The sequence below is a fragment of the Dasypus novemcinctus genome, chromosome 5 (assembly GCF_030445035.2).
Source record: "Dasypus novemcinctus isolate mDasNov1 chromosome 5, mDasNov1.1.hap2, whole genome shotgun sequence".
NCBI classification, from domain to species: domain Eukaryota; kingdom Metazoa; phylum Chordata; class Mammalia; order Cingulata; family Dasypodidae; genus Dasypus; species Dasypus novemcinctus.
Genome location: NC_080677.1, coordinates 36108854 through 36133871, shown reverse-complemented (window position 1 = coordinate 36133871; position 25018 = coordinate 36108854). Strand labels below are relative to the sequence as shown.

Below are 25018 nucleotides of genomic sequence, written 5' to 3'. Positions count from 1 at the left end.
TAGTGATGAAAAACTTTATTTTGCATAAAGGTCTCTGGAAAACGAAGCTGTGTTGGGGACACGTTATAGATGAGGAATGATCCATACATAGTACAAAACTCAATTACAGAATTATTTTCTAGCTATTACCAGATACTCCAAATTACCAATGCTTAAAGTAAAACATAATTTGCCACACTAAAAGGCTAGAAGTGAAATATGACATTTAAACCAGCAGATATAAATGCAGCACCTATGTGTATTTTTAAAAAATCAAATACTGGAAAAAAATCAAACACTGAGGAAGAGCTCTGGCCTTAAATACATCTCACCTGAAATCCAACCATAGAAAGTCTTGTCTTTGATTTCTAAGCAAATTTAATTCATTGTATGAAAACAAATTATGAATGACAGATGGATTCGGTGACAAAAAAGGGCACTTTCTGGCTAAAACTACAAAATAAATTGGTTTTCTGAAAATATGTAGGAAAACATTTCAGACCATTTTCAAAATGTTTAATTGGTACACTGATCATCAGAAAAACTTACCTATTCTGTAGAAATTTATCTTGACATACAAATGAGGCAAAATTAATTTTATAAAAGGGTTACACCTGCCATTTAGGTCAGTGTAACATGAAGACTGTGATCATCTGATGAACCAAAAGCGGCACAGAAACAATTCGGAGAGCGCATGGCCAGGGAGACCACCCATAGCCACACAACTGTCCATTCAGGCTCTGCCTTCAGATGAAGGCCTGGGCAAATAAGGTTCAGTATCAGAGGTCACATGTTTTATCACAGTCATTCAAATATATTCCAAAAGTTGTTTTCCTGTATTCCCTACCTTTTGACTTATTTTCAAAGAACTGGGTACAGAGTATACAGAAATGTTGTTTCATTTAATATAAAATATCTTAGGTGGCCTTTCTTTTCTTCATTTATCATTGTTTAAAAACCTTCAAAATAGCTTAGTGAGGCCCATGACAGTGCCTATCACACGTAGATGTAAAGCCTGTTGTTGCCTCTGAAAACAACGTCACACCATCTTTCACTGCCCTGTGATTTTCATAAAGAATTTGGGGGCCTAATCATAAAGCGCAGACCAACTGGCTAAAGTGTACTGGCAAAGTAAACATCCTGTAAGACAAGCTGAGGCTTTCTTTTTGCCAGCTCAAAATCCACAGGGGCTGCATCTCTTCATTGATACACTATCTTTAGGTAGTGATAGTCAAAAAGCTCAAAGCATTTATGCATTCAATCACATAGCCGAACAAAAATACTCAAGTCTCCTGAAGCCATTTAAACTAGCCATTCCAAAACCTCCTGCATGACTTTACTGTTAGTACCATCAAAACTTTCCTGACCATAAATGAAAAATAAATGGTATTGCTGCTCTCCAAATATAGGCACTGCTCCATATCTTTGAACGTTTATTGGATTTTCCAACTAATAACTGTGTCAAAAGCCTCAAAAAAGCCTGAAATTATTTTTCCAAGTCTACTGTCACCAGCCAGAAGTAAAATTCTTTCCTCGGTTACTTGCCTGTTAGCTGGTAGCTAATTAATTTTTTCTTTTTAAACAAAGGTTGGGGTATTTTTCTTTATAAAGTATATAAAATTTTCAAAAAAAAAATTGTTTTTCATTGCATTACTGAATACCTGAGGTAGTTGAATAAAAATGCACGTTTAATACCCCTGCCAACACCATTCAGCACTTCCCTTAGGTTATTCATTTTAGTGTTAGATAAAAATAACACCAAGAACAGTTTTTCTATGCTAATGACTCTAAGTTCTTCTTGTGATAATTCTATTCTGATCCAATTTTAACAATTGGACTTAGGAACTATCCATTTTAATTTATTTATTTGATGAATTTAGTGGCTGCATCCTTAAACCAATCTCTGGCATTACTGGCAGAATATTAAGAAAAAATTAGAATATTTGTTACACTGTAAGAATACAACAAAAGGGAAGTGCAGAGCTGTTCTCTCTCCCTCCCCTCCCCCCTTATTTTTTTTTTTTTTTAAAGCTGGGTGTCATACATTTCAGAGAGCATAAAAGTATACATTCTCACAGAGGCAGGAGTTCAAAAGTTTGCCTGGTCCTCAAAGAAACGACTGGCTAGGTAAAAACTTGTGCGTGTGATTCTGGATAGGGGTTCAGCGCCCATCTGTTGGTTAAGCATTCTGTCTTTGGTTTGGCATCTGCCTCTGTGGTGGGCTGTTTCCTGAGCCTTTACTTCCGTCTTGATTGAGGTGGTCCACTTTGCAGAGCCTTCTGCTGTTGGTGCTGCTTTACCTGAGTCAGAATTTCCTGAATTTTTCTCTGGGCAACCTGCAAAAGGACAGAGCTTTGAAAGACTACCTGATCAAAAATTGCTAAAAGTTATTCTCCTTTCCCATGTCAATGACTTCTGTTTCCATTTGAGAAAAAAGCAAAAAACCTTGCTTATCACATTAGAGCCCACTTGCCTGGCAAGCATAAAAGTGACCAGTTATTTTGACAACCACTTGGTCATTCTCATCAGGCGTCTGATCACGAGGGACCACAACTTCTGCACTTGACAAATTCTGGAGCTCATTCACCTGAAAAAAATTAATACAAAAGCACTTACTATGTGTCAGGCACTAATAAATGGCTTTACAAGTCTTGTTTAATCCACTAATCCTATAAGGTTAGTATTGTCCCCCCTTCGATATAATTAAAACTGAAGCTCACTGAAAGAAACTGATTTGCCCAAAGTTATACAGTGAATGAATAGTAAAATCAGATTCAAAACCAGAAAGTCCGATTCCAAAATTCATGCTCTTAATCACTGAAAAATCCTTAGTAGCTTTGAAAAACAACTTAAAAGTTGTGTTAGAAAACTTGAAGCAGTTTGCTTTGTTCAGTTACAGATATACAAGTGTAGATATTTTTTATAGTTTTTGTTTCATGTTAGGTGTCTGTGCAATAAAAATTAAAAGCTGATAGTATAGCAATTGAATAATGCTTAGTGCCCACAGCAGATTGAGTTATCTACCCCAGAAATAAGCATGTCCTTAACTCATTTCTGTATTGTAAACTCATGATAAATAGGACCTATAGAAGATGTTATTTTTAGTTAAGATATGGCCAACTGAATCAGGATGGTCTTAACCTTACAATTGAAAGCCTCATAAAGAAGGCCACAGAGAAAAAGCCAATGGGAGGAAAATTGCCACCTTAGGCACATTATCACATGACAGAAAATCCGAAGTCCCAGAAAGTCACATTCTTCAGAGAGAAAGCATCGCCTTGCTCATGACTCAACTTTTGCACTTCTAGCCTCAAAACCATGAGCCATTAAATTCCCATTGTTTAAGCTGTTTAATGGAAACTTTAAGACAGTGCCTCGTAGAAACATGGGTCAGCCCTCTCACATAAAGTGGTCTGAGAGAGAGAGATTACTTTTGGTAGTCACTGATCCCAACACTCAAGAGGAACAAGAGGCAGTCTTTTCCAAACCTTGCCAAGATGGTCCTGGGTTTTTATGAATTAGCCAAAATTCAGGGACTTGGAACGCCTAAGTACCTTTCAACGCTTTCCCTTTCATACCACTGCACAGGTTTTGCTGAAGTACTTGCCGTTTTGCCTCCTTTTCCAATAACTCTGCCAGCAGCAAAGGATGGCACTCTGATATGAGCTTCAAGTTTCACCTCTTCTTTAGGACTAACAAAATTTTCTTCTTTAATTTTTCCATAAATTCTTCCCTGAGCCTAAGAATGAGAATGTATCCTATCAATGTCAAATATGTAGGAAACATAAAAGGTCAATTAACTTTAAAAAATGGCCCAAATCCAACTGGAAGAGCATGTGCTTTGCAATGATACATGTGCACTTGATAGATTCTTGGAAATAGTATAAAAGATGAAGCAAGTGTGGAAACCCTAGAAAAGGTTAACAATAATTATCATCCATCATAGGCAAAGCAACTGGTTGACTGATGAAATATAAACCATATTCTTCCAACAAAAATAATTAAAGGCAATTAATTAGTAGCCAGTATAACGAAATAAAGAAAAATTTTGTGGAAAAATGGCCACTTACACTCCAATCCTAAAGGCAAAACCTTTCACATTAGCAATAAGTTAATTGCATTTTTCTTGAGCAAGAGAAACTCTGGAAGAGCTGTAGAGCCAGCTCTGCCAGGCTCACAAAAAGCGAAACTCATGTCGAAATGGGCCAGTGAGAAACCTGCTGACAGGAATATTTTCTAGTTAAACATGTTTCTTAATCTTGGCCAGATGGTTTCTACTTTGAGTAAAGAGGCTACAAAAGCATCTGATATTTTCACTAGTGCTGAAATAAGCTTATTTTAGGGGATTACAGCATAAAACAAAACCCATCTTATCTTCCACTCATCCTCAAAATATCAGGCCATGGAAATAGCTATTATTGAACACAGACAAAGAATGCTAGGAATATACATTTTATTCTATAACAGAAGCTCTTGAGTTCACAGCTAAAAACAAGGGTTAGGAAGTTTACTGTTCCTTAAATCTCTGAAATAAAATATTCACATGGAATTATCACCAACCACATAATGAGATTTAACCATTATAACTTCTCTTATATGTTACATTTAAGACAACTGCAAATTAGGGTGTTAGTAGAAGATACGGGGAAAACAACTTTGAATTTCCCAGCATACAAACATTATAGGAATAGCAAGATAGTAATTCCATTCATAGAACAGTAAAGCTTAGCACCAAGAAGAAACACACTATGAATGACATTTTGTATTTATCTTCTAAGCTGTCAAACTACAAGTGACTGACCCTGAAGGTTCAGGAGAATTTGCAACATTTCTGAGGTATGATTTGAACTGCCTGGACCACAGGGCTGGCGTGAGGGAGTAAATTTCTTAGCCTGATTGTGAGCCTAGTCAACTGCCAGCACCCACATCACAAAGCACCTCCTTTATTTCCTGTTCTTCCTGTAAATGAAGTGAAAAAAAAAGCTTTAACTTTTTAATGAAAAATAGCCCAAAGAAAATAAAGGTCAAAGAAAGTCATGGTTTAAAAATAAATAAAGGGAGATGGGGAGAAAGGTAGGCACCATTACTGGCCACATTTTAGAACTAAGGAAATGAAGGCTTAATTAAGGTTAAATAATTGCCCTATTGCACAGCTGTAAGTGGTAAGATCAAGATACGGATTTTGGGATAAATCATATACTAATGGTATGTATTTGGGAATTTCAGGATTTGGCAGGGTCTTACCCTCATTCACCCAGCCCCTGCAGAATACCACACCACCTGCACACTTACATTTTGCTTCCAGTACATCAGACACTATTCTAAGCACTTTTCATATCCTCACAGCCCAACTTACAATGTGGGTCATCTTATCCCCATCTCTCAGATGAGAAAACTAGCCAAAGAAGAATTCAGTAACTTGCCCAAGGTCACACAGCTGCTAATGGCAGAGATGGGAATTAAACCAGCTGCCTGGTTCCCAAGACCCTGCTCACTGCCCTGCTGCACCGCTACCCTCAGCTCAGGAGCGGCACACCCCAGCCCCAAACGCCCCAAAGCCCATGAACTGCGTGCAGGGAGTGGTTCCACACGGGCACAGAGGCCGCAGGAGTTCCTGCCATTCCCACCTCTAAAATGCCAAGGATTGGAGTGATTTGTGGAGACACCATGGATGAGGTATAAAAGAGTTAAATCAAGGGTAAGAAAATAGGGCATTTTAAGGAATGGTAGGAGACATTTGGAAACGAGTTCTCCAAGGCATATTAACCAGAGGGTTTGATAAATTTTAGTCTTAAAGTCTCATCTTAACCTATAACAGGGCATTGAGCAAATTCATTTTTAGAAGACAGGAAAACCCAACAAACCTTACAAGCAACCATTAAAGAACTCTCAAAGTTAAACCAGAACATTCTGGTTTAATCATTTTTACAAGTAATTTGGATAGGTTGCTATGTTTCATTTAAGTGAATTTCCATTAAGAGATTCTGCTCCTGAATATCAAATATATTTAAAGGAAAAGCCAAATTAGAGTTCTTAAAAAGAAGACATTAATACTCACTACATCTGTTTGTTACCTGTCCATAAAATCTAGAGGTCATACCTTGAATTGAGCCTCTGGAGGCCCAGTGATAATCACCATCCTCACTTTAGCATCTGGTGCTTCAGCTGGCGCAATCTGTAACAGACCCATCAACAAGGAACTGTGACGCTTCTGAGTGTGAGTGCTAATGGCAGAAACCCAATGCAAACTAGCTTAACATGTGCACATGACTGACAAATGTAGAAGAATAAGCCCACTGGAAGGAATTTATGGACGGAAAGTGACTAATGTAGGTTCATTACGTACAGCTGCTGCCAGTGTACTTACACTGTGCCTGGCTCTAACCTAAAGACTCCACATGCACAGTGTGGTCCTCGGCTTTTTCACAGATACCTCCTGGACCACAAGTGCATGCAACAAGCTCCCCAGGAGATTCTGTACACTAAATTTTGAGGCCCCACAACTTTTTCTGCTTTTATGGAAAAGGACAGTGCTTTCTAATACTACCTAGGTTACTAAACCACTTCTATAGAATTTAAAAAGAAAATTCGATTTATTTCTGAAGTTGTTTTTATATTTTTTTGCTAAGTTCACAAATCTAAGACTATTAGTAAGTTCTCCAGAGAATTCCGTCACTCAAGATGATTACAATTATTTGATACAGTTTCCTTGACTTTTGCCCACGTTTCCAGACAAAAGAATGTTGTTGTTGTTTTTTAAATGTAATCATGCTTTCTCTTTCCCAACCTCAAAATGAAGCTAACATTTCTGTCCCCTACAGTCAAAGTAATATTATTCCTACTTTATGCTGGGCACTGATTACTCCATCTATAAAACAAGTAAATTACTTTAAATTAGTCGAAGCTCTCAGGATTATTCACAGGAAGCACAAGGAAAGAAGATACTCTTTGCCTTTTAAGCTAATTTTCTTTTTTAAAAAATATCTGTTCAATACCAATGTAAAGAGGGCTGGGGTTAAGGGCACTCATATACTGTCCTTAGTCCTAACTCTACACTGCAGTTAGTAATGAAATAGAATAATGTATAATCTCTCAAAAGCCTGAAAAATGCTTATACTCTTTGACCCAAGTCCACCTCTGTGAAGTTAAAGAGAGAAAGCTGTATATACCAATTTTGCTAAAAGAACTGTGTTCACTGACGTACTGTGAGGGATAAATTAGGAAGAATCTAGATGTCCAATAACAAGTTATGGTTTAATGATAATGAATATATGGAAATTAACATACTTAAATCTACCCCAAAGTATTAAGAGTGGCAGGGAGGGAGCAGATGTGGCTCAAGCAGTTGAGCGCCTGCCTCCCACATGGAAGGTCCCGGGTTCAGTCCCGGTGCCTCCTGGAAAAACAAAAACAACAAGCAAAACAAATGAAAAACCCAACTCAGGGAAGCCAATGTGGCTCAGTGGTTGAGTGCCGGCTTCCCACATAGGTGGTCCTGGGTTCAATCCCCAGCCCCTGGTACCTTACAAAAAAAAAAATAATCAGATTATGTTTCAGACATTTTGGAAACAAAACCATTTTTCAACCTCATTAAAAAATCTCCATGGAAAACACAAAAGAATAAAAATTGAGCCTCTTAATACCCAATTTGCCCTGTGCAATAACTGTTCATTGCAATTTTTCCAAAATGGATCTACTAGGTTCTTTTTATGAAACAGCATGTATCAAAAGACTCATTTTTAACTAATTAATCAGGGAACCAGGAGGATAGGAAAGCTGATTTCACCATTTGCTCTCTTACCATGCCCTTCTCCTTTACTCTTTTATTTATTTTGGTTGGATTTCCTGTACAAGTATTTTGTTATTTTTTGCTGTAAGAGAGTGTATGGGGGCTATTTATGTGTGCTATTTTTAAGTTTATATGCAGTAAAATTCACTTTTTTGATGTACAGTTCTATGAGTTGACACATAATCACCACCACAAGCAAAACACAGAACAGTTCCATCATTCCCCACTTCCAACTTTTAGCAACCACGACTTGTTCTCCATCCCTGTAGTTCTGCCTTTTCCAGAATGCCATACAAACAGAATTATATAGTATGTGGTCTTTTGAATCTAGTTTCTTTCTGTTAACACAATGTATTTGAGATTCATCCAAGATGTGTATCAATAGCTTGTTCCTTTTTATTGCTGAGTAATATTTTCTGTATGGATGGACTAATTTATCCAGTTACCAGTTAAAGGACATTTGCTTAATTTCCATTTTGGGGGCAATTATGAAGATGATATAAACATGTGAATAAAGGTTTTTGTATACATTTTCATTTCTTTTGGAAAAAATACCCAGGAGTGGGACTAGTGGGTTGTATGTAATTGTACTATAATCATTTAAATAAAGTTTTTTTTTTGTGGTAAAGCATATATAAGACCAAAAATCTCTGATAGAATAACATTTTCCTGAAGAAAACTATCAATATGACAAGCCTTTGTCAAAATGTTATCTTAAAACAATCTACATATTTAATATCATCTCTCAGTATATTAAGATAATCTTCAGAACAAACATCTATATGGCAGGCACCATTACTTATCCTCTGATATTTGTTACCCTACCTTTCAATGTAATAAAATGTTCAGAAGGCCACAGACAGACATTTCCCACCTGCCTCTCCAGCTATATCTGACCCTGTGACCAAGTTCTGAGCAATAGAAGGTAAGTAGAAATTCCCTCCTACTGCTAACAGGAATCTTCTTCAAGAAAAGGTCTTTCAGGTCCCTCCTCTCCTACTGGCTGAACGACAGACATGGCTGTTAGTGCGCTGAGTGGTGCGCCATCCGGGACATGAGGACCAAGTTGAGCTAGAATGAACCTAGGTCCAGGGACTTGGTGGGGCAGAGTGATCCTAACGATACCGGCCCTGGATGCTTACTTCTAGGCTGCCTTTTTCCACAGAGAGAAACAGACTTACTTTAAGCCACTCTTGTGATTTTTTTGGTCACACCTTTATATAACCCTAATCTACCCTGCCACAGCTAATTCAAATTATAAAGTGACAAAAGAGACTCACATTTCTGTAACTTTATTTAAAGTACCAAAAGAGCCAAAGATAAGCAGAACGGTACCTTAATAGAAGCTCCAGCAAAGCGAGAAAGCTGTTTGATGTGCTGCCCCTGCTTGCCAATAATGGCGCCGACCGATAGGGCTGGGATAAACAGATGAACAGTTTCTGTTTCTGATTGCTGTTGGAAAAGAGACAGGGCATGCATGCTTATTTGCTACACATCAGGCTTTTATTATGGTTGGCATACAGCTGGGGACATGTTCACACAGTAGGAATATTAGGAAAGTTTTAGGAAAAACCACAAGTTGACATGAATTTACGCAGCAGGTTGAGAAGATCTCACATATATTCATCCTCACAAGATTTGCATTTAAATTTTCACTTGGAACACAGTCTTAAAGTTTAAAATGCATTTGCATTATATATTTAAAAGATATGTAGACTATAAGTTTAAACATACTAGAATGGAGGGACAAGGCTGAGTTAAAAATTAAATAAGATCCCCTCACCACCATATCCAAAGTAGATTCTGAAAAGCAAACGAAACTCTGGGCTACACGCTGGCAAATATAACAACATCCAAGGGCGCGAGCTACACACCTTACTCTAACAGCCATGTAGGTTTTGCTTCTTATTCAACACATGTAATGGACCATTCTCTAAGAGAAAAACTCCTGACTCTCATCTGACTAAATTGTATGGAACCTTACTACTATCTTCAATACTTATTGATGAGCATAGGACAAGACTGGAGAAAAACTAGTTTACATTAGTGGTTAAATACCAGAAGATACTTTCTCATATAATTCTTTTTTCATTCCAGCTCTGCCTTTGCTTTGCACCTTGCATGTGGAAAAACTGGAAACCAACCTGAACACTTACTTCTAAAATATTGTGAATCAATTTTATCTCTATACCCCATCCTCCTACTTCTTCCCACCTCGACACACCTCTGCCCTTACTGAGTCTTCTTTCAGGAATGCTTGCAGGGCTAACGGACAAATTCACTCACAAGGACAGTTCCTAAAAGGCCATTCCAAGGTTCAATGGCACAGGTGAGCTAAGAGTTCTAAAATGCAGAAGCAGTACACAAGTCCATGCAGCTTGCACTTTATTTACATATGCTTCCAAAGATGTATTTATTCCAAGAAATACTTTAAGTTCAGCAACAACTAAATAAACCAAATAAAGCAAAATATACGTTTGTTTAAAAACAAAAACACCCTTTATGTGCCTAAAAACTAACATTTCTAAAGATGTTAGAAAATACTTCGTAATGAGAAATTTACACAGGAACTACTTGGTAAGAACACATTTCCTAGGAGTCTCTCTCAAGTTTTCTTGTATTCCTACTATATAGAATACTATATATTCAATTCCCAATTACTCAAAAGTTAATTCGTCAATACTGTAATATGTATACTTGGAGCCATAAAACAGCTCCAGTCTAATTTGTAACTTTTTATCCTAAACTCTTCTCAAATCTTAAGACTCAAACAAAAATATGCCAACAGTTTTGTTTTCAAAGCCAGGGAAATCTTTAGAGTTTTATCATTTTAGCACTTTTTGAAAATCTTAGTCAAAAGAAGAAAAAAGCAGGGCATGGATATAGCTCAAGCAGTTGAGTGCCCACTTCCCACTGAGATCCTGGGTTCAGTTCTAGGTGCCTGCTAAAAACAAAGACAAACAACAAGCAAACGAACAGAAAAAACAAAAAACAAAAAACAACTCAGAGGAGCCAATGTGGCTCAGTGGTTTAGCACTGGCTTCCCACATATGAGGCCCCAGGTTCAATCCCTGACCCGGGTACCTAAAAAAAGAAGAACACCGCAATAGCATTAGATTCCATTGTTTTGACAAATACAGAAACAAATTTTGTTTTAGCTTTGGTCTGCCCAAATAACATTACCTCTCTTACCACACAAAAAATTACTAGTGACACTAAAGTCTATTTGTTTTTGTCAGTCCACAGTATAGAAAGAACACAGGACACCAGATATCACAAATTTCTGGAGAGATACTAATCATTAACAGCACAGTGCCATGGATGGCTGGATAAGTCACTCCAGTACTCCCCCAACACTGATTTACCAGAAGGCTGTTCCATGGGACAGGGTTTACTCACTATTTGGTAGGAATTTTAATCACGTTGATTTAAATTTGGGAGTCCCTCCTTTTCTCTAGACTCCCATCTGTAAAGTTCACAAGTGAAAAATCAATCCCACTTGAAAAGTTGTTGGATTATATTCTTGCTTCTACTAAATTTATTTAAATTTTTAATCAAGAAAAATCTCATACTTCAAATGAAAAGGCCACTTAACTGTTTAGCAATCCTACTACTGGGTATATACCCAGAGGAACTGAAAGCAGGGACATGGAACATGCACACCAAAGTTCACAGCAGCATAATTCACTATTGCCAAAAGTTATAAACAACCCAAATATCCACCAACAGATGAATGGATAAATAACGGTATATATACACAATGAAATATTACTCAGCTGTACTCAGAATGCAGTATTAACACCGGGATAACATGGATGAATCGTGAAGACCTTACTGTTGAGTGAAACAAGCCAGGCACTGAAAGACAAATATTAAATTACCTCACTGATATGAATTAAGCAACTCGAGCCAACTCACAGAGCTAGAGTCTGGAAGGTAGGTTTACAGATGACAGAAAGGGAGAAGGTTGTGAGCCAATACCCACATGGTCAAAATCTACGATAAGATGGCAGGGTGGAGCTGTGCAGTGATGCTATTGGGTTGGGTGGTGCTGGTTTGTGAGGGGGGTAGCGGGGGAGGGTTGGAGGAGGGAACAGGTGAACCCTGGGGATCTGTGGGTATGTGGTTGAAATGACAACACTGGGAATGTTCTTTTGGCAAATATGGCAGGGTAGGGTTACTGGTTTGGGTGCTGGATGTGGGGGGCATGCAAGACAGGGCACACCTGGGGCAGGCTTCTAGGGAATGAATGTTCAGCTCGTCACAGTATGTTGTATTAGGGGGTGGAGACCCACATAATGAGTGGGAAGGGGTTGGACTTCCATCCTGGGGAGTCCTGCTATGTTCTCAAACAGAGCGGTGGGAGTTTCTCGAGAGCATACACAGTGCCTAACGGGGGAGGACAGACCAGTATGTCAAGCCCTCAATGTTGTAACTATGTATCTATGTAACTATGAATCTTGTTCTTCAAAGAGTACAGCTTGGTGGTTGCCATGAGTCCCAAGGGGAGGGGGAGGGAGGAATAGAATAGATGGAACATGGGGCATTTTGGGGGCAATGGAAGTATTCTATGTGATCTTGCAATAATGGATACAGGCCATGTTAAATTTCATCAAAATTTATAATAGTGTTTTGTCCAAAATGTAAACCATAATGTAAATAATTGACCATGGTTAGCAGAAATGTTTCAATATAAGTACATCAGATGTAACAAATGTAGCATCCACATGTAAAATGCTATTAAGAGGGGGAAGGGAAAAAGGGGGAAGATGTGGGGTATACAGGGGAATTCCTTATATTCTGTACATCACTTTTCTGTAAACTAAAGCTTCTTTGAAGACAAAATGAAAAAAATAAGACACTGGGGGGAATAAACAGAAGAAAATGTCACTGTACATATAAGACAACAAATCCTACAGTGATGAAAGTGTCAAAAATTTTTAATTTTATATATTATTCCAAATTTTAAAAGAAATTTTATTTTATTTTTTAAAACTATCATTATTTCACCTTATTAATTATAAGTGGTTATTTTGTTGGCTTCAACTTTGAAGACATTTTGAATCACAGAAGGGTTATACCTGTGGCAGGGGAGGATCACTGGTGCGGGATGTCAGTGATGGGGGGTGCATGGGAGGAGGTTCACCCAGGGCATACTTGTAAGCCATATAAATGTGTTCGAGTGTTCACGGGGCATTGTCACACTGGGTGGAGATTCACACAATAACTGAAAGAATATAGGATTCCCATCTTGGGGAGCTCAGCCATATTCTCTAATGGGACGGCAAGAATCCTGAGTACAGGGGCTGTGACTAGTGAAGGAGGATGGATCACTAATGGGCCCTGATATTGACGACTGTACTTATGAATCTTTACTTTTGAAATTGAAACTTAGCCTAGTATATAGGGTACCTAAGAGTTACCTCCTGAGAGCCTCTTGTTGCTCAAATGTGGCGTCTCTCTAAGCTGAACTCAGCATATAAATGTATTACCTTCCCCACAGCATAGGACATGGCTCCCGGGGATGAGCCTCCCTGACACCAAGGGAGTACTACCAAGCACCAACTAGCAATGCAAGTGGAAAAAGACCTTGACAAAAAGGGGGGAAAGGTAAAGACAAATGAATTTATATGGCTAAGAGACTTCAAAATCAGTCAGGAGCTCATTCCAGAGGTTACGCTTATGCACATCTCAGTAGGATCTCACTGACTGCCAAAGTAAATACTGCCTCAAATAGTGGGGCTCCTGAGGGCTCTGGAGACATCCAGACACTATAGGCAGGACAGACAGCTCAGGAGTTTGGTGCCCCGACAGTGGGTGCTACTTGGGAATTTTATGTTCCCCAGTGTGACATAATTGGAGTCGGTTATGGTTTCCCTACACATGGCTCTTCTGCCCCTTCTATTTGAACTACAGTTAGTACTAGAGTTGATAGATGTATGTCCAAGAGACTTAAATCTTTGAGCTGTCCCTGTGCCAGCTAGGCCCTGAATCTCAACAGAGTTGCAACACCTACTCTCCAGTTCATTGGACTCACCCAGGACAACTAACAAGGAGATGATGATGGACAACGACCATCCTAAGGAACAGAATGAGCCTGCAACTAGAAGAGTCTCATCCATCTGCCCCATAGGATCTAAGCCCCGATTCAATTAGAGGTGGAGTGGACATCACCATCCCAGAATCCTCAGGATTGGGGAATGAACGATAGACTAGAATAGGCTTACTGGTATTCTATTATAGACTTATTGTGATTCTAGCAATGGAAGAACTTTTATCATGGATGTGGAGGTAGTGGCCATTAGATGTTCAGAGGGGAGGGAAAAGGAAAAACAATTGTAATATGGGGGCATTTTCAGAACTTGGGAATTGTCCTGAATGACATTGCAATGGAAGATGCAGGCCATTACATATCTTGTCATAACTTACAAAATTGTGTGGAAGAGAGTGTAAACTACAATGTAAACTACAATCCATGCTTAGTAGCAATGCTCCAAAATGTGTTCATGAATTGTAACAAATGCACCACAATAATGAAGGATGTTGTTAATGTGGGAAAATGTGGGCGAGGTAGGGAGCAGGGCATATGGAAATCCCCTTATATATTTTTTTACCCCCTATATTTTTTATGTAACATTATGTAATCAAGTATCTTTAAAAAATTTTTCTAAGTATATTTTAAAAAGAATTTTTATAATCTTTAGTTTCCTTCCTTCAAAACTAACACTTTAAAAAAATGAATTAGTAAACAAAACTTACCCTACAGAAATAAGAGGATTGGTTCTTCAAGTAAAAGGAAAATCTTCTGCCCATTTAACAATTTTAAAAAGGAAAGAGAAATGGGAAAAGATACCTAGACAAGATAAAAACTAAGGTATGATGATGTGCTAATAGATCTGAAAGTTTGTCTATGAATTACCAAAATCACTTCAATCAAAAAAAAAAAATTGGGAGGGAAGCAGACTAGGCCCAGTGGTTAGGGCGACCGTCTACCACATGGGAGGTCCGCGGTTCAAACCCTGGGCCTCCTTGACCCGTGTGGAGCTGGCCCATGTGCAGTGCTGATGCGCACAGGGAGTGCCGTGCCACGCAGGGGTGTCCCTCGCATATGGGAGCCCCATGCGCAAGTTGTGCGCCCCGTAAGGAGGGCCGTCCAGAGCAAGAGAAAGTGCAGCCTGCCCAAGAATGGCGCTGCACACACGGAGAAATGACACAACAAGATGATGCAGCAAAAAGAAACACAGATTCCCGTGCCGCTGACAACAACAGAAGCGGACAAAGAAGAACATGCAGCGAATAGACACAGAGAACAGACAACCAGGATGGGGGGGCGGGAGGGGAGAGAAATAAATAAATCTTTTTTTAAAAAATTGGCCTACTGATAACTCCACGATTAACTACCTCAATAAAGGGCCAACCTCAATAATTTTATTAAGTCTTTCAAAGAATGACAAAGACCCAGAGAAAAAAGGGAGATATGAGAAACTAGAAAAGGATGGAGAGACATGATATATTTACTTAAGCTTTAAAACAAAAAAACAGGAGCATACTACAAAACATGTTCTAATTGGCTTTTTTTAAAGCTACATAATATACCTGGGAATCTTTCCATGTCGTTCATATGTCCCTACCTCATTCAATTAAGAGCCTATTCCCTCAAACAGATACACCACAGGTGATTTATTCCCTCCCTATCAAGTGTGTGCACCTGTGTGTATGTCTACTTTCCAATTCTCAATTCATCTAATGCTGCAATTCAACCTTTGTATGCAAATGTTTGTGCCTTTGTACAAATAACTTCTATTATATAAATGCAAAGTGCCTAAACATTGAAAACCAATATATTCTTAAATCATCAAATAAGCGGCTCCCACTCAGTCCACAAAGAATGATGCAATTATAGTTAAGACACTTGTGACACACTTGAAATGCTATTTTGCGTGTGTTTTAAAACAGAAAGTAGAAAGAGATGTGTAAATTTCACGCTGAAGTAAGTTTCCCCTGCACAGTGTTATGCATTACCTCATTTACGCCTCACAACTTCCCCAGTTGATAGGGCCTATCGACATTCCCATTTTAAAGGTGAGAATACCGAGCAGAGAGGTTAAGTCACTTGCCCAAGTCTATACAATGACAAATGGTGGATGTGCTCTGAAATATACATAAAACTGTAAAAGTTACAAGGAGGTGCTGCCTTCCCAGGTAGTGCCACTCTTCTCTTGATTTGCCTTGGCAGAACTTCCTGAGTCAAAAGAACTTTCTTATGTGTAGCTGGCAAAAGCCTAAGCCTCTGATCATCTACATACTAAAAAAGGGAATCTAGAGACAATATATTTTTAAAAAATCTTTATTCTGAATAATAGAGATGATTACAGTTTAAGAATGATAGGAGGGAAACGGACTTTGGCCCAGTGGTTAGGGCGATCGTCTACCACACGGGAGGTCCGTGGTTCAAAACCCTGGCCTCCTTGACCCATGTGCAGTGCTGATGCGGGCAAGGAGTGCCCTGCCACGCAGGGGTGTCCCCCACGTAGGGGAGCCCCATACACAAGGAGTGCACCCGTAAGGAGAGCCGCCCAGCGCGAAAGAAAGTGCAGCCTGCCCAGGAATGGCGCCACCCACACTTCCCATGCCGCTGACGACAAGAGAAGCGGACAAAGAAACAAGACGCAGCAAAAAGACACAGAAAACAGACAACCGGGGGAGGGGAGGGGAATTAAATAAATAAAAATAAATCTTTAAAAAAAAAAAAGAATGATAGGAGAGGAAAGCAGTAGGTTTGTTGACTCGCCTCCACCCATCCATGTTCAAATGTCTTGAAAATGTTCAAGACACTTTCTAACTTATAACTTAAGAGTTTCAATGTTTTTGATAGCACACTTTGGATGAATTGTATGTTTTATTAATATGCATCAATAAAATTGATTTGCTTAAAGAAAAAGTTTCATTGTTTAACTCCACAGAAAAATTAACAGAAAAATCCATAATTCCTTCATCTTTACCTGACAATTATTCTACTGCATTTGAGGATACTTTAAAAGACCTTCAGAACATCGTTTCTAATTCATATAATGATATAATCAAATCTTTGAATCTCTATGCCCCTGTACAAATACAAATCTCTATGCCTCTGAACCTATGTACCAGAACTGCTGGATCAAAGAGTATAAACATTTAAAACCGTTATTTCCAAATTACTAAGCTAACTAATTTTAAGGCCAATATATTTTTTAAAGGGGGAAATCATTTTAGTACAAACCATGTCTTTCACATTTATGAAAGATAAAGCAATGTATGATCTAGAACCTACACCTAGTTTCCTACAAATTAAAACTGTTCAATCTCAGTTCTTCCTAAGTTTCTTCCTTTATCTGTAATATACCTGTACATGTAATATGCATGTACTCATATTTATATGTACAAATATAAATATAAATATTTATATTAACCCAAAATTCAACTCTAGGAAATAAGAATGATGCAAGTCACTCATTTCTAATCATTTGAAACTGTTTCTTCAGTATCTGTGTAAAGAGATATATTAAATTTGTCCTATTTTTTAAAATATATTTTTTACAACTTGGTATTTCTTTGGTATTCTTCATGTTTGTGGGAAAATGTAACACACTGCAGGTATTAAAAGAGTTGTCAGTTGACTGAAATCCCCTGTATAGCTCTACTAGCATTCTCATAACAAACATATCAGAAGAGGATGTGCCTCCCCCAAAACTCTTGCCTGTAGAGATCCATGATAGAGGCCCGTCCTGCACTGCTTAGCGAAGTCACATTGTTACTATTCATCAGCCAAGGACGGCAAATAAGTTTATTACATTCCTCAGTATTTCCAAGTGGTAAGGACAGAACCTCCGTATGGAAGGCATTATGTTGCTACCTGCCAGTGTTAAGCAAGCACCACAGACCATCTATCCCGGGTGGGGGGGGCTTTTAAGGTCTTTCTTATTTTATAACTGGATATACCAACTGAATTGATGTTAATACTGACCATAAAACTAAGGTCAATATTAGCATTAACTTATTTTGTCATTCTGGTTCTTAGAATAAAACAACCAATGAGTTAGTTTTTAACCACATTAAGAAGAAAAATGTGAGTATAAGAGTCTAAATTTTTGGTATGAATGAAAATATACCATGTTTTTATGAACTATATGCATTGGGGGAAGTTCAGGGGGTGACAAAAATCCTTTCAATGAGAATAAATCTAAGGCGTAAACTCACCCAGAACTGCTCCAGAATTTTTGGCCATAACAGTCTTATTATTTGCTCCCTGGAACTTGTTCCAGAAAGAATTTTATCATGCTTACAAAAGACACCTAAATCTAGAATTTAAACAAAGCAGGTGAGAATATAAGAGCACAGGGACCCAAACAGAAAAGATGAAGCCAAAATATGCTAAATTTGGCTCTATGCTTCCTAGCAGCTAATTAAAAAAAAAAAAAAAAGAATTGTATGACTTACCATGACTATAAGAGAAAAACAACTGACTTGCTTAGTTAAAATGACTTTTCCTAGTCCAGAGAGGGACTTCTGAATGAATGTCCACAGAGGACACTAATATAGCAGAAATCATCCTCAACAATATTCCTTACAGTAAAAGTTTCAGACTTCACAAGCTCAGCCTTGGCACTTATCTTAGCCTAGAAAACGTTGAAGCCTCAAAATCTGAACCAAAAAAAAAAAAAAATCTTTCTGACATAGTGACGAAAGGCGACTGACGTTTTGTTTTGTTGGCTTTTTGGGGGGTGATAAGATGGAAGGCAACAGAAGTCAGTGGAGAAGAGCTTAAAGGAGCAACAGGTAACAGAAAGAAGGAGCAAAGGCATGAAAGATTCTTTCGTAGATAAGAAAAATGTCCTACACTAGGATGAAAACAGAAGCAACAGACCTCGTCAAATAGAAAAAGCAGAGATAGAGAGAAGCAAACTAAGTGTTTCTCTATACCAAGAGGCAGTGTCCAAGACTGATGAACAGTAGTGTATGCTCTTGGCAAGAGCACTATAATGAAAAGTCGATTTGTCAGAAGTCTGACACTCAAAGACATATCTGACCATCATCCAATTCCCTCTGCTCCAGTTCCACACGCTCTAAGCACCATGAGTGAGTTCTGTGGTACAAATCATTCTTATATGAGATTCAGCAGAGTAAGTCACATTTTCAAGATTTGGACATCCCAGATAAGTAAAGAAATTTTACTTGTAGGACTAAAAGCCAGAGAAATGGGTTATGATAAGCTTCTCCCATCTGCAAATTTAGGTCTCTGAGATCCAGCATGAAAAAGCCCATGAACATTATTCTTTCCTGTTACACATTCTTTGCATGTAAGTTAATGTTAAACTTCATTCTCCTGAATCCTTGCTAAATGCTCTTTTTAATATATTCTTTGGGGTGAAGGATACTCACAGGACACATGCTGCTTTCCAGTGGATTTCTGCCAGATGCCTATCAGCAAAACTTCCTTTGGACTTTTGGCAGAATCCATGCTATAGGTTGAAATAACAGAAGAACAAAGCAGCTCAACTGAAAATTTGCATAACTGGTGAAGTCTGCCAATGAGTAATTCCTAATCATCTATGTGAGGAAATTCAAGAATGAGCAAACAGTAAGGTTAAGTGTATTTACTTTGTGGGGAACAAAATCTGAGACATCACAAAGGCATGGAGACATGTATGCTAGCCAGCTAGCCAACAAGATCTGCCTCCAAGCGCCTGGAAGGATGCCAGTGTTTCTCTTTGCCTTATAAAACAGAGATGGGGCCTTTTTTTTCCTAAATGGAATTTGGTCTGGAATTAGGTTTACTCAACTCCATGACCTGAACAGACTACTGAGGTCTTTAAAAACAAACAAAATAAGTTTTTTGTTTTTTTTTTTTTTAAAAAAAGGCTTCTTCCCAAAACTAAGTAATCATGCCTCTTAGAAAGAGCTAAGGGGGAAGTAGATGTGGCTCAAGCAATGGGCTCCCATCTACCATATAGGAGGTCCAGGGTTTGATACATAGGGCGTTCCTGGTGAAGGCAAGCTGGCGCATGTGGTGAGCTGGCCCATGTAGAGCACTGCTCCATGCAAGAGTGCTGCCCTGTGCAGGAGTGCTTGCACATGCAAAGAGCTGGCACGGCAAGTTCATGCAACAAAGAGACACAGGGAAGTGGACTTGGCCCAGTGGTTAGGGCGTCCGTCTACCAAATGGGAGGTCCACGGTTCAAGCCCCGGGCCTCCTTGACCTGTGTGGAGCTGGCCCGCATGCAGGGAGCGCCATGCCACGCAGGGGTGTCCCCGCGTAGGGGAGCCCCACGTATAGGGAGAGCCACCCAGAGTGAAGGAAAGTTCAGCCTGCCCAGGAATGGCACCGCACGCACAGAGAGCTGACGGAGCAGGATGACGCAGCAAAAAGAAACAGAGTCCTGTGCCGCTGACAAGAACACAAGCAGACAGACGAACATGCAGCAAATGGACAAAGAAAACAGACAACTGGGGTGGGGGAGGAGGAAGGGGAGAGAAATAAAATAAATAAATCTTTTTTAAAAAAAAAGAGACACAGAGGATAATAAGAAACACAGCAGATCAGGGAGCTGAGGGTGGTGCAAGAGTATGATCGCCTCTCTCCCACTCTGGAAGGTCCCAGGATCAGTTCCCAGAGCCACTTGATGAGAATAAAAGCAGACACAGAAGAACACACAACGTATGGTCACAGAGAGCAGACAATGAAGGGAGAGGGGAGAAATAAAAAAATTTTTAAAAATAAAGGGGGGAGGGTAAGGGAGTTTTTTACTTTGAAATTGTTTACCAAAAAAAGAGCTGTACCAATGGTAAGAAGTCCTAAGTAAGGCTAAAAGAATCAATCCATGAAACCATCATCTGATCTTACAACTCTTATATAATATTTTTGTTTTTTAAAGAGCACCTTACTTAAATTGGCTAACAACTAGGAAAGTTCTTGCCCTGTTCATATGCAGGCAGACAGCAATTTTAAGGTTATGTTATCCTTCTGGAAGATTCCAAAGCAGCTACCAAAATTATGAAGATAACAGTCTTCAGGCTAGCTTCTCTCATCCCAACTGCAAACTGTCAAGACCATCCAACTATGGCACTGTGTGCTGTGCCAATTCCAGCTCTTGCTCTGCTCACTAGCTGCCAATTCCCTCTTCCCTACTGTTGGGAGCATTTCTAAACAAGGCATTTCCTGTCATTTATAGACTAGAAGTTTGCCAACTAAGTACTGCATGAGCCAGCTGTTAGGCAGGAATTAGAGATAACCCCCACCCCCAAGATGGCTCCGTCTGCCTGCTTGTTGTTTCTGCTCGTTGTCTGCTCACTGTGTCTGCTCATCATCTTTAGAAGGCACTGGAAACTGAACCCGAGACCTCCCATGTGGGCACCCAACTGTTTGAGCCACATCTGCTCCCAGAGACTTTTTGTGTGTGGGAAGATCCAATTCTTTGGCTTTATTGGAAAAATCAGCCTGGCAGGTTCTGGGAAGAAGACTACAGTGGGGGGAAATATGGGGAGGGAGGGACGTGGGGGAGGAAGGGGGACCTTGACGGATTTGGGAATGGAACAGTGGCAAGGGATTTAACCAAAGTCACGGTGCATCAACTCTACTTTCACGTTACAAAGCAGAAATGATAAAATATAAGTAGAGAAATGAAGCAACTCTGAAAAGAGGAAGCAATACAGAAAAGAGTTGTGTTCTTTAAAATATTTAGTCATCAAAATCTACTTCTTGCCAGGCAATATACTTTTAAAGTCAAAGCCAAGATTCACTGTCAACCTACAAAACATCAAGGATAAAGAGATGCCCTGCAAACTTCTCATCAGCAGCCACAAATATCAAAATGCAATAGAGGAATATCTTAAGAGTGCTGAGAGCAAATACTTGTCAACCTTTAATTCTAACCCAGTTTTCAAAAAATGACATCACAGACTCTCACATATCCATAATACTAGGTACTTCAGGAAGAAGAAAACTGAACCCAAAAAGAATAATCAGAAAGAAGCAACGGTAAGGAGAGAAACTGATAAAATTTAGTTTCAGTCACTATTTCATATGAAAATAGTAAGTTTGCATTTCAAAAAGTAGTGGAGAATTTTAATAGGCAACTTTCACCTCCTTGAGTTTAAAAAAAGAGAGCAAATCTTAATAATAAATTAATAATAAAGCTTGATAAAAGTGAGGCTACTCCAACTAAGTACTCTGCTCACCAGCACCATCCTCTAATGACGTTAAATATGCTAAAACAAAACATGTTAAAGAATATTCCCCTTAAACGTTAAATCAGAAAATTAACTGGCAGCTATTTGGAAGTAGAATTTACACTAATTGGTCTCCAGAGACAATAAAATTCTCTGAGTAATGACATTTCTCTTTACTAAGATGTAAATAACCTGTAAACGTGAAATCTGGAACATGAAATTGTCCCCTCCAGAATTAGAATCCCCCCTTTTTAAAGATTTTGTTTATTTATCTCCCCAGCCCTCGTTGTTTGCAGTCACTGTTTGCTCTCTGTGTCCATTTGCTGTGTGCTCATTTCTCCTTAGGAGTCATTGGGAACGGAACCTGGGATATCCTGTGTGGAAGAGAGGTGCTCAATCACCTGAGCCACCTCATCAGCTCCCTCATGTGTTTTCTCTCTCATTGTCTTTCCTCTTTGTCTCTTTTGTTACATCATCTTGTTGCATCAGCTAGCCACACCTGCCCACTGAGCCAGCTTGCCTTCTCCAAGAGGCACCAGGAACTGAACCTGGGGCTTCCCGTGTGGTAGGTGGAAACCCAACTGCTTGAGCCACATCTGCGTCCCCTCCTATTCTTTTTTAGAGACTTTCAAAGCATGCTTCCTCCCTCCCAGACACTGAGAGATTCCTTTAACAGGTTATTACTGCTAAATCCAGTGGGGCAGAGTCAAATAGCTTTCAGTTCTTCTGTCTCCATTAATAATAGACCTGGGTTTAGCTAGGCACATGGCTGCCCCAAGAAGAGACTGTTTCCCAGCTTCTCCTGCAGTTAGCTGTGACCAAAGGGCTATACTTTGGCCAACGCAATATCAGTTGAAGTATATAAGAGAGATGTTGAGGCAGTGTCATTTGAGGAGGCAGCTGATTTCTGATCTTTCCTCCTCCTTCTTAGCCAGAATCAGATCCCATGGCTGGAGTTTGAGCAGTCATCCTGGGCCAGGAAATGACAAACTATGACAGGATGTGGGAGAACTACTACCAGCCCTGGATTGTCTGCCATTTAAGTTGTCTCATGAAAAAGGGAAACTCGTTTAAGCTAATTTTTCTTTTATAACACACAGCCAAACCTAAACTTTTTTAAAAAAACCTTTATTTTGAAATATTTTCAAACTTAAAAGGGAATTACAAAAGATATTACAAACCCCATATAGAAAACTCCAACATTCCCCTATACCCTAAGATCCAATTTTAACATTTTGCCACATTTGCCATTGTCATTCTATCTATCAATTTTATGTCTACCTACCCACCCACCATCTGAACACTTGAGTGCCAGTTGTATACATCATTACATCATGCTCCTTTAACAAGGATATTCACTTACATAAGCACATTAAGTGCAGTTTATCCAGTTCAAGAAATTTAACATTGATATAAAACTTACAATCTATATATATATATATTTTCTTCCTATGTCCCAATAATGTCCTTTTGAGCCTTTTCTCTGCTCGTGCAAGGTCCCATCCAGGATCATGAACTGTATTTAATTGTCATTGTGTCTTCAGTTTTGTTTTTTTTTTTAAGATTTTATTTATTTATTTCTCCCCATCCTCTCGTTGTTTGCATTTGCTGAGTCTATCTGTTATATGCTGGTCTTTTCAAGAGACACCAGGAACTGAACCTGGGACCTCTCATGTGGGAGGGAGACACCTAATTGCTTGTGGGAACATATAAACTTTCTCACCTTAACCACTCATAAATATACCATTCAGTAGGATTAATCACATTCACAATGTTGTAGTAGCCTCACTACCTTCCATTACTAAAACTTTCCCATCTCCCCAAACAGAAAGCCTATACCCATTACACAGTAACACCCCATTACAAACTATACTCTACTTTTTGTCTCTATAAGCTTGCAAATTCTCCAATATTTTCTTTGTAGTTACTATGGGGCTTAAATTTAACATCTTAAACCTATAACAATCTTTTTTTGCTTTGATACAAACTTAATGTCCATACTATATAGAAACTACGTTCCTATATCCCTTTATGTATTGTCACAAAGTACATATTTATGAGTGTGAAACCACTGATTTATCATTGCATTCTATATATTTGCCTTTCAGATCCTATAGGAAGTAAAAAAGGAGTTACAAATCAAAAGCACAATATTTTGTTTTGCCAGTTATATTATTAATGAATAGAAGTCATGTACACTAAGACTCTGTCAAAAAAAAAAAAAAAAAAAAAGTAACCTGTTTTTATGAATCTCATAATACCTTACAATATCATTGGCACTTAATCTTATTGAGAATCCCTGGCAGGTGACACGTTACTTCTCTCTTGCAGGTTTCAGAATCTTCTCTTTATCTTTGGCATTCGATAGTTTGATTTTAACAATGTGCAGTATAGGTATATTTCGGTTTACTATGTTTGGAATTCACTGAGCATTTTGGATGTGTATACCTGTGACTTGCATTAAATTTGGGAAGTTTTCAGTCATTATTTCTTTGAATATTCTCTCTGCCTTCTCCTTCTTTTGGATTCCCACAATATGTAAACTAGTATGCCAGTGGTTCTTCAGGCTCTGTTTACTTTTCTCATTCTTCCTTTATTCTGCTCCTCAAACTGGATGATTTCAATTGTCTTATCTACAAGTTCACTGGTGCTTTCTTCCACCAGCTCCAATCTGCTATTGAATTCCTCCAGGAATTTTTAATTTCCGTTTATGGTCTTTTAGCTGTCTGTTTGGTTCCCTTTCATAATTTCCATTTCTCTTTGTGTTCTTCTACCATTTCCCTGATTTCCTTTAGTTCATTGTCCATGTTTTCCTTTAGCTCTTTGAGCATATTTAGGACCATTTTTTAAAAGTCTTTATCTGAAATGCTCCAGGTCTGATTCTCCTCATGGATGGTTTCCAATGCTTTAATCTTCAACTTTGCCTGGGCAATCACTTCCTGTTTCTTTGAGTTTTTTGTAACCTTTTGTTGAAACCTGGACATTTTAATATTTTAATGTGCTATCACTGGAATTTAGACTCTGAGACATCTGTTGCAGAAACAT

At 38.7% G+C, this 25018-nt stretch overlaps 1 protein-coding gene across 2 annotated transcripts in view; it reads right to left on the bottom strand.

The window, feature by feature from the left end:
• The window catches only part of IGF2BP3 (insulin like growth factor 2 mRNA binding protein 3), a 197069-nt gene continuing 172051 nt past the window's right edge, over positions 1-25018 (bottom strand). The window contains exons 11-15 of one of the 2 annotated variants that reach the window (XM_058296880.2): positions 9104-9220; positions 6080-6154; positions 3587-3718; positions 2453-2566; positions 1-2315 (exon numbers count right to left, since the gene is read on the bottom strand). In XM_058296880.2, the coding sequence (XP_058152863.1) occupies positions 2217-2315; positions 2453-2566; positions 3587-3718; positions 6080-6154; positions 9104-9220 (537 nt within the window). In that variant the 3' untranslated portion in view covers positions 1-2216. The remainder of the gene's footprint in view (positions 2316-2452; positions 2567-3586; positions 3719-6079; positions 6155-9103; positions 9221-25018) is intronic. The other variant, XM_058296881.2, reaches the window with a different exon arrangement.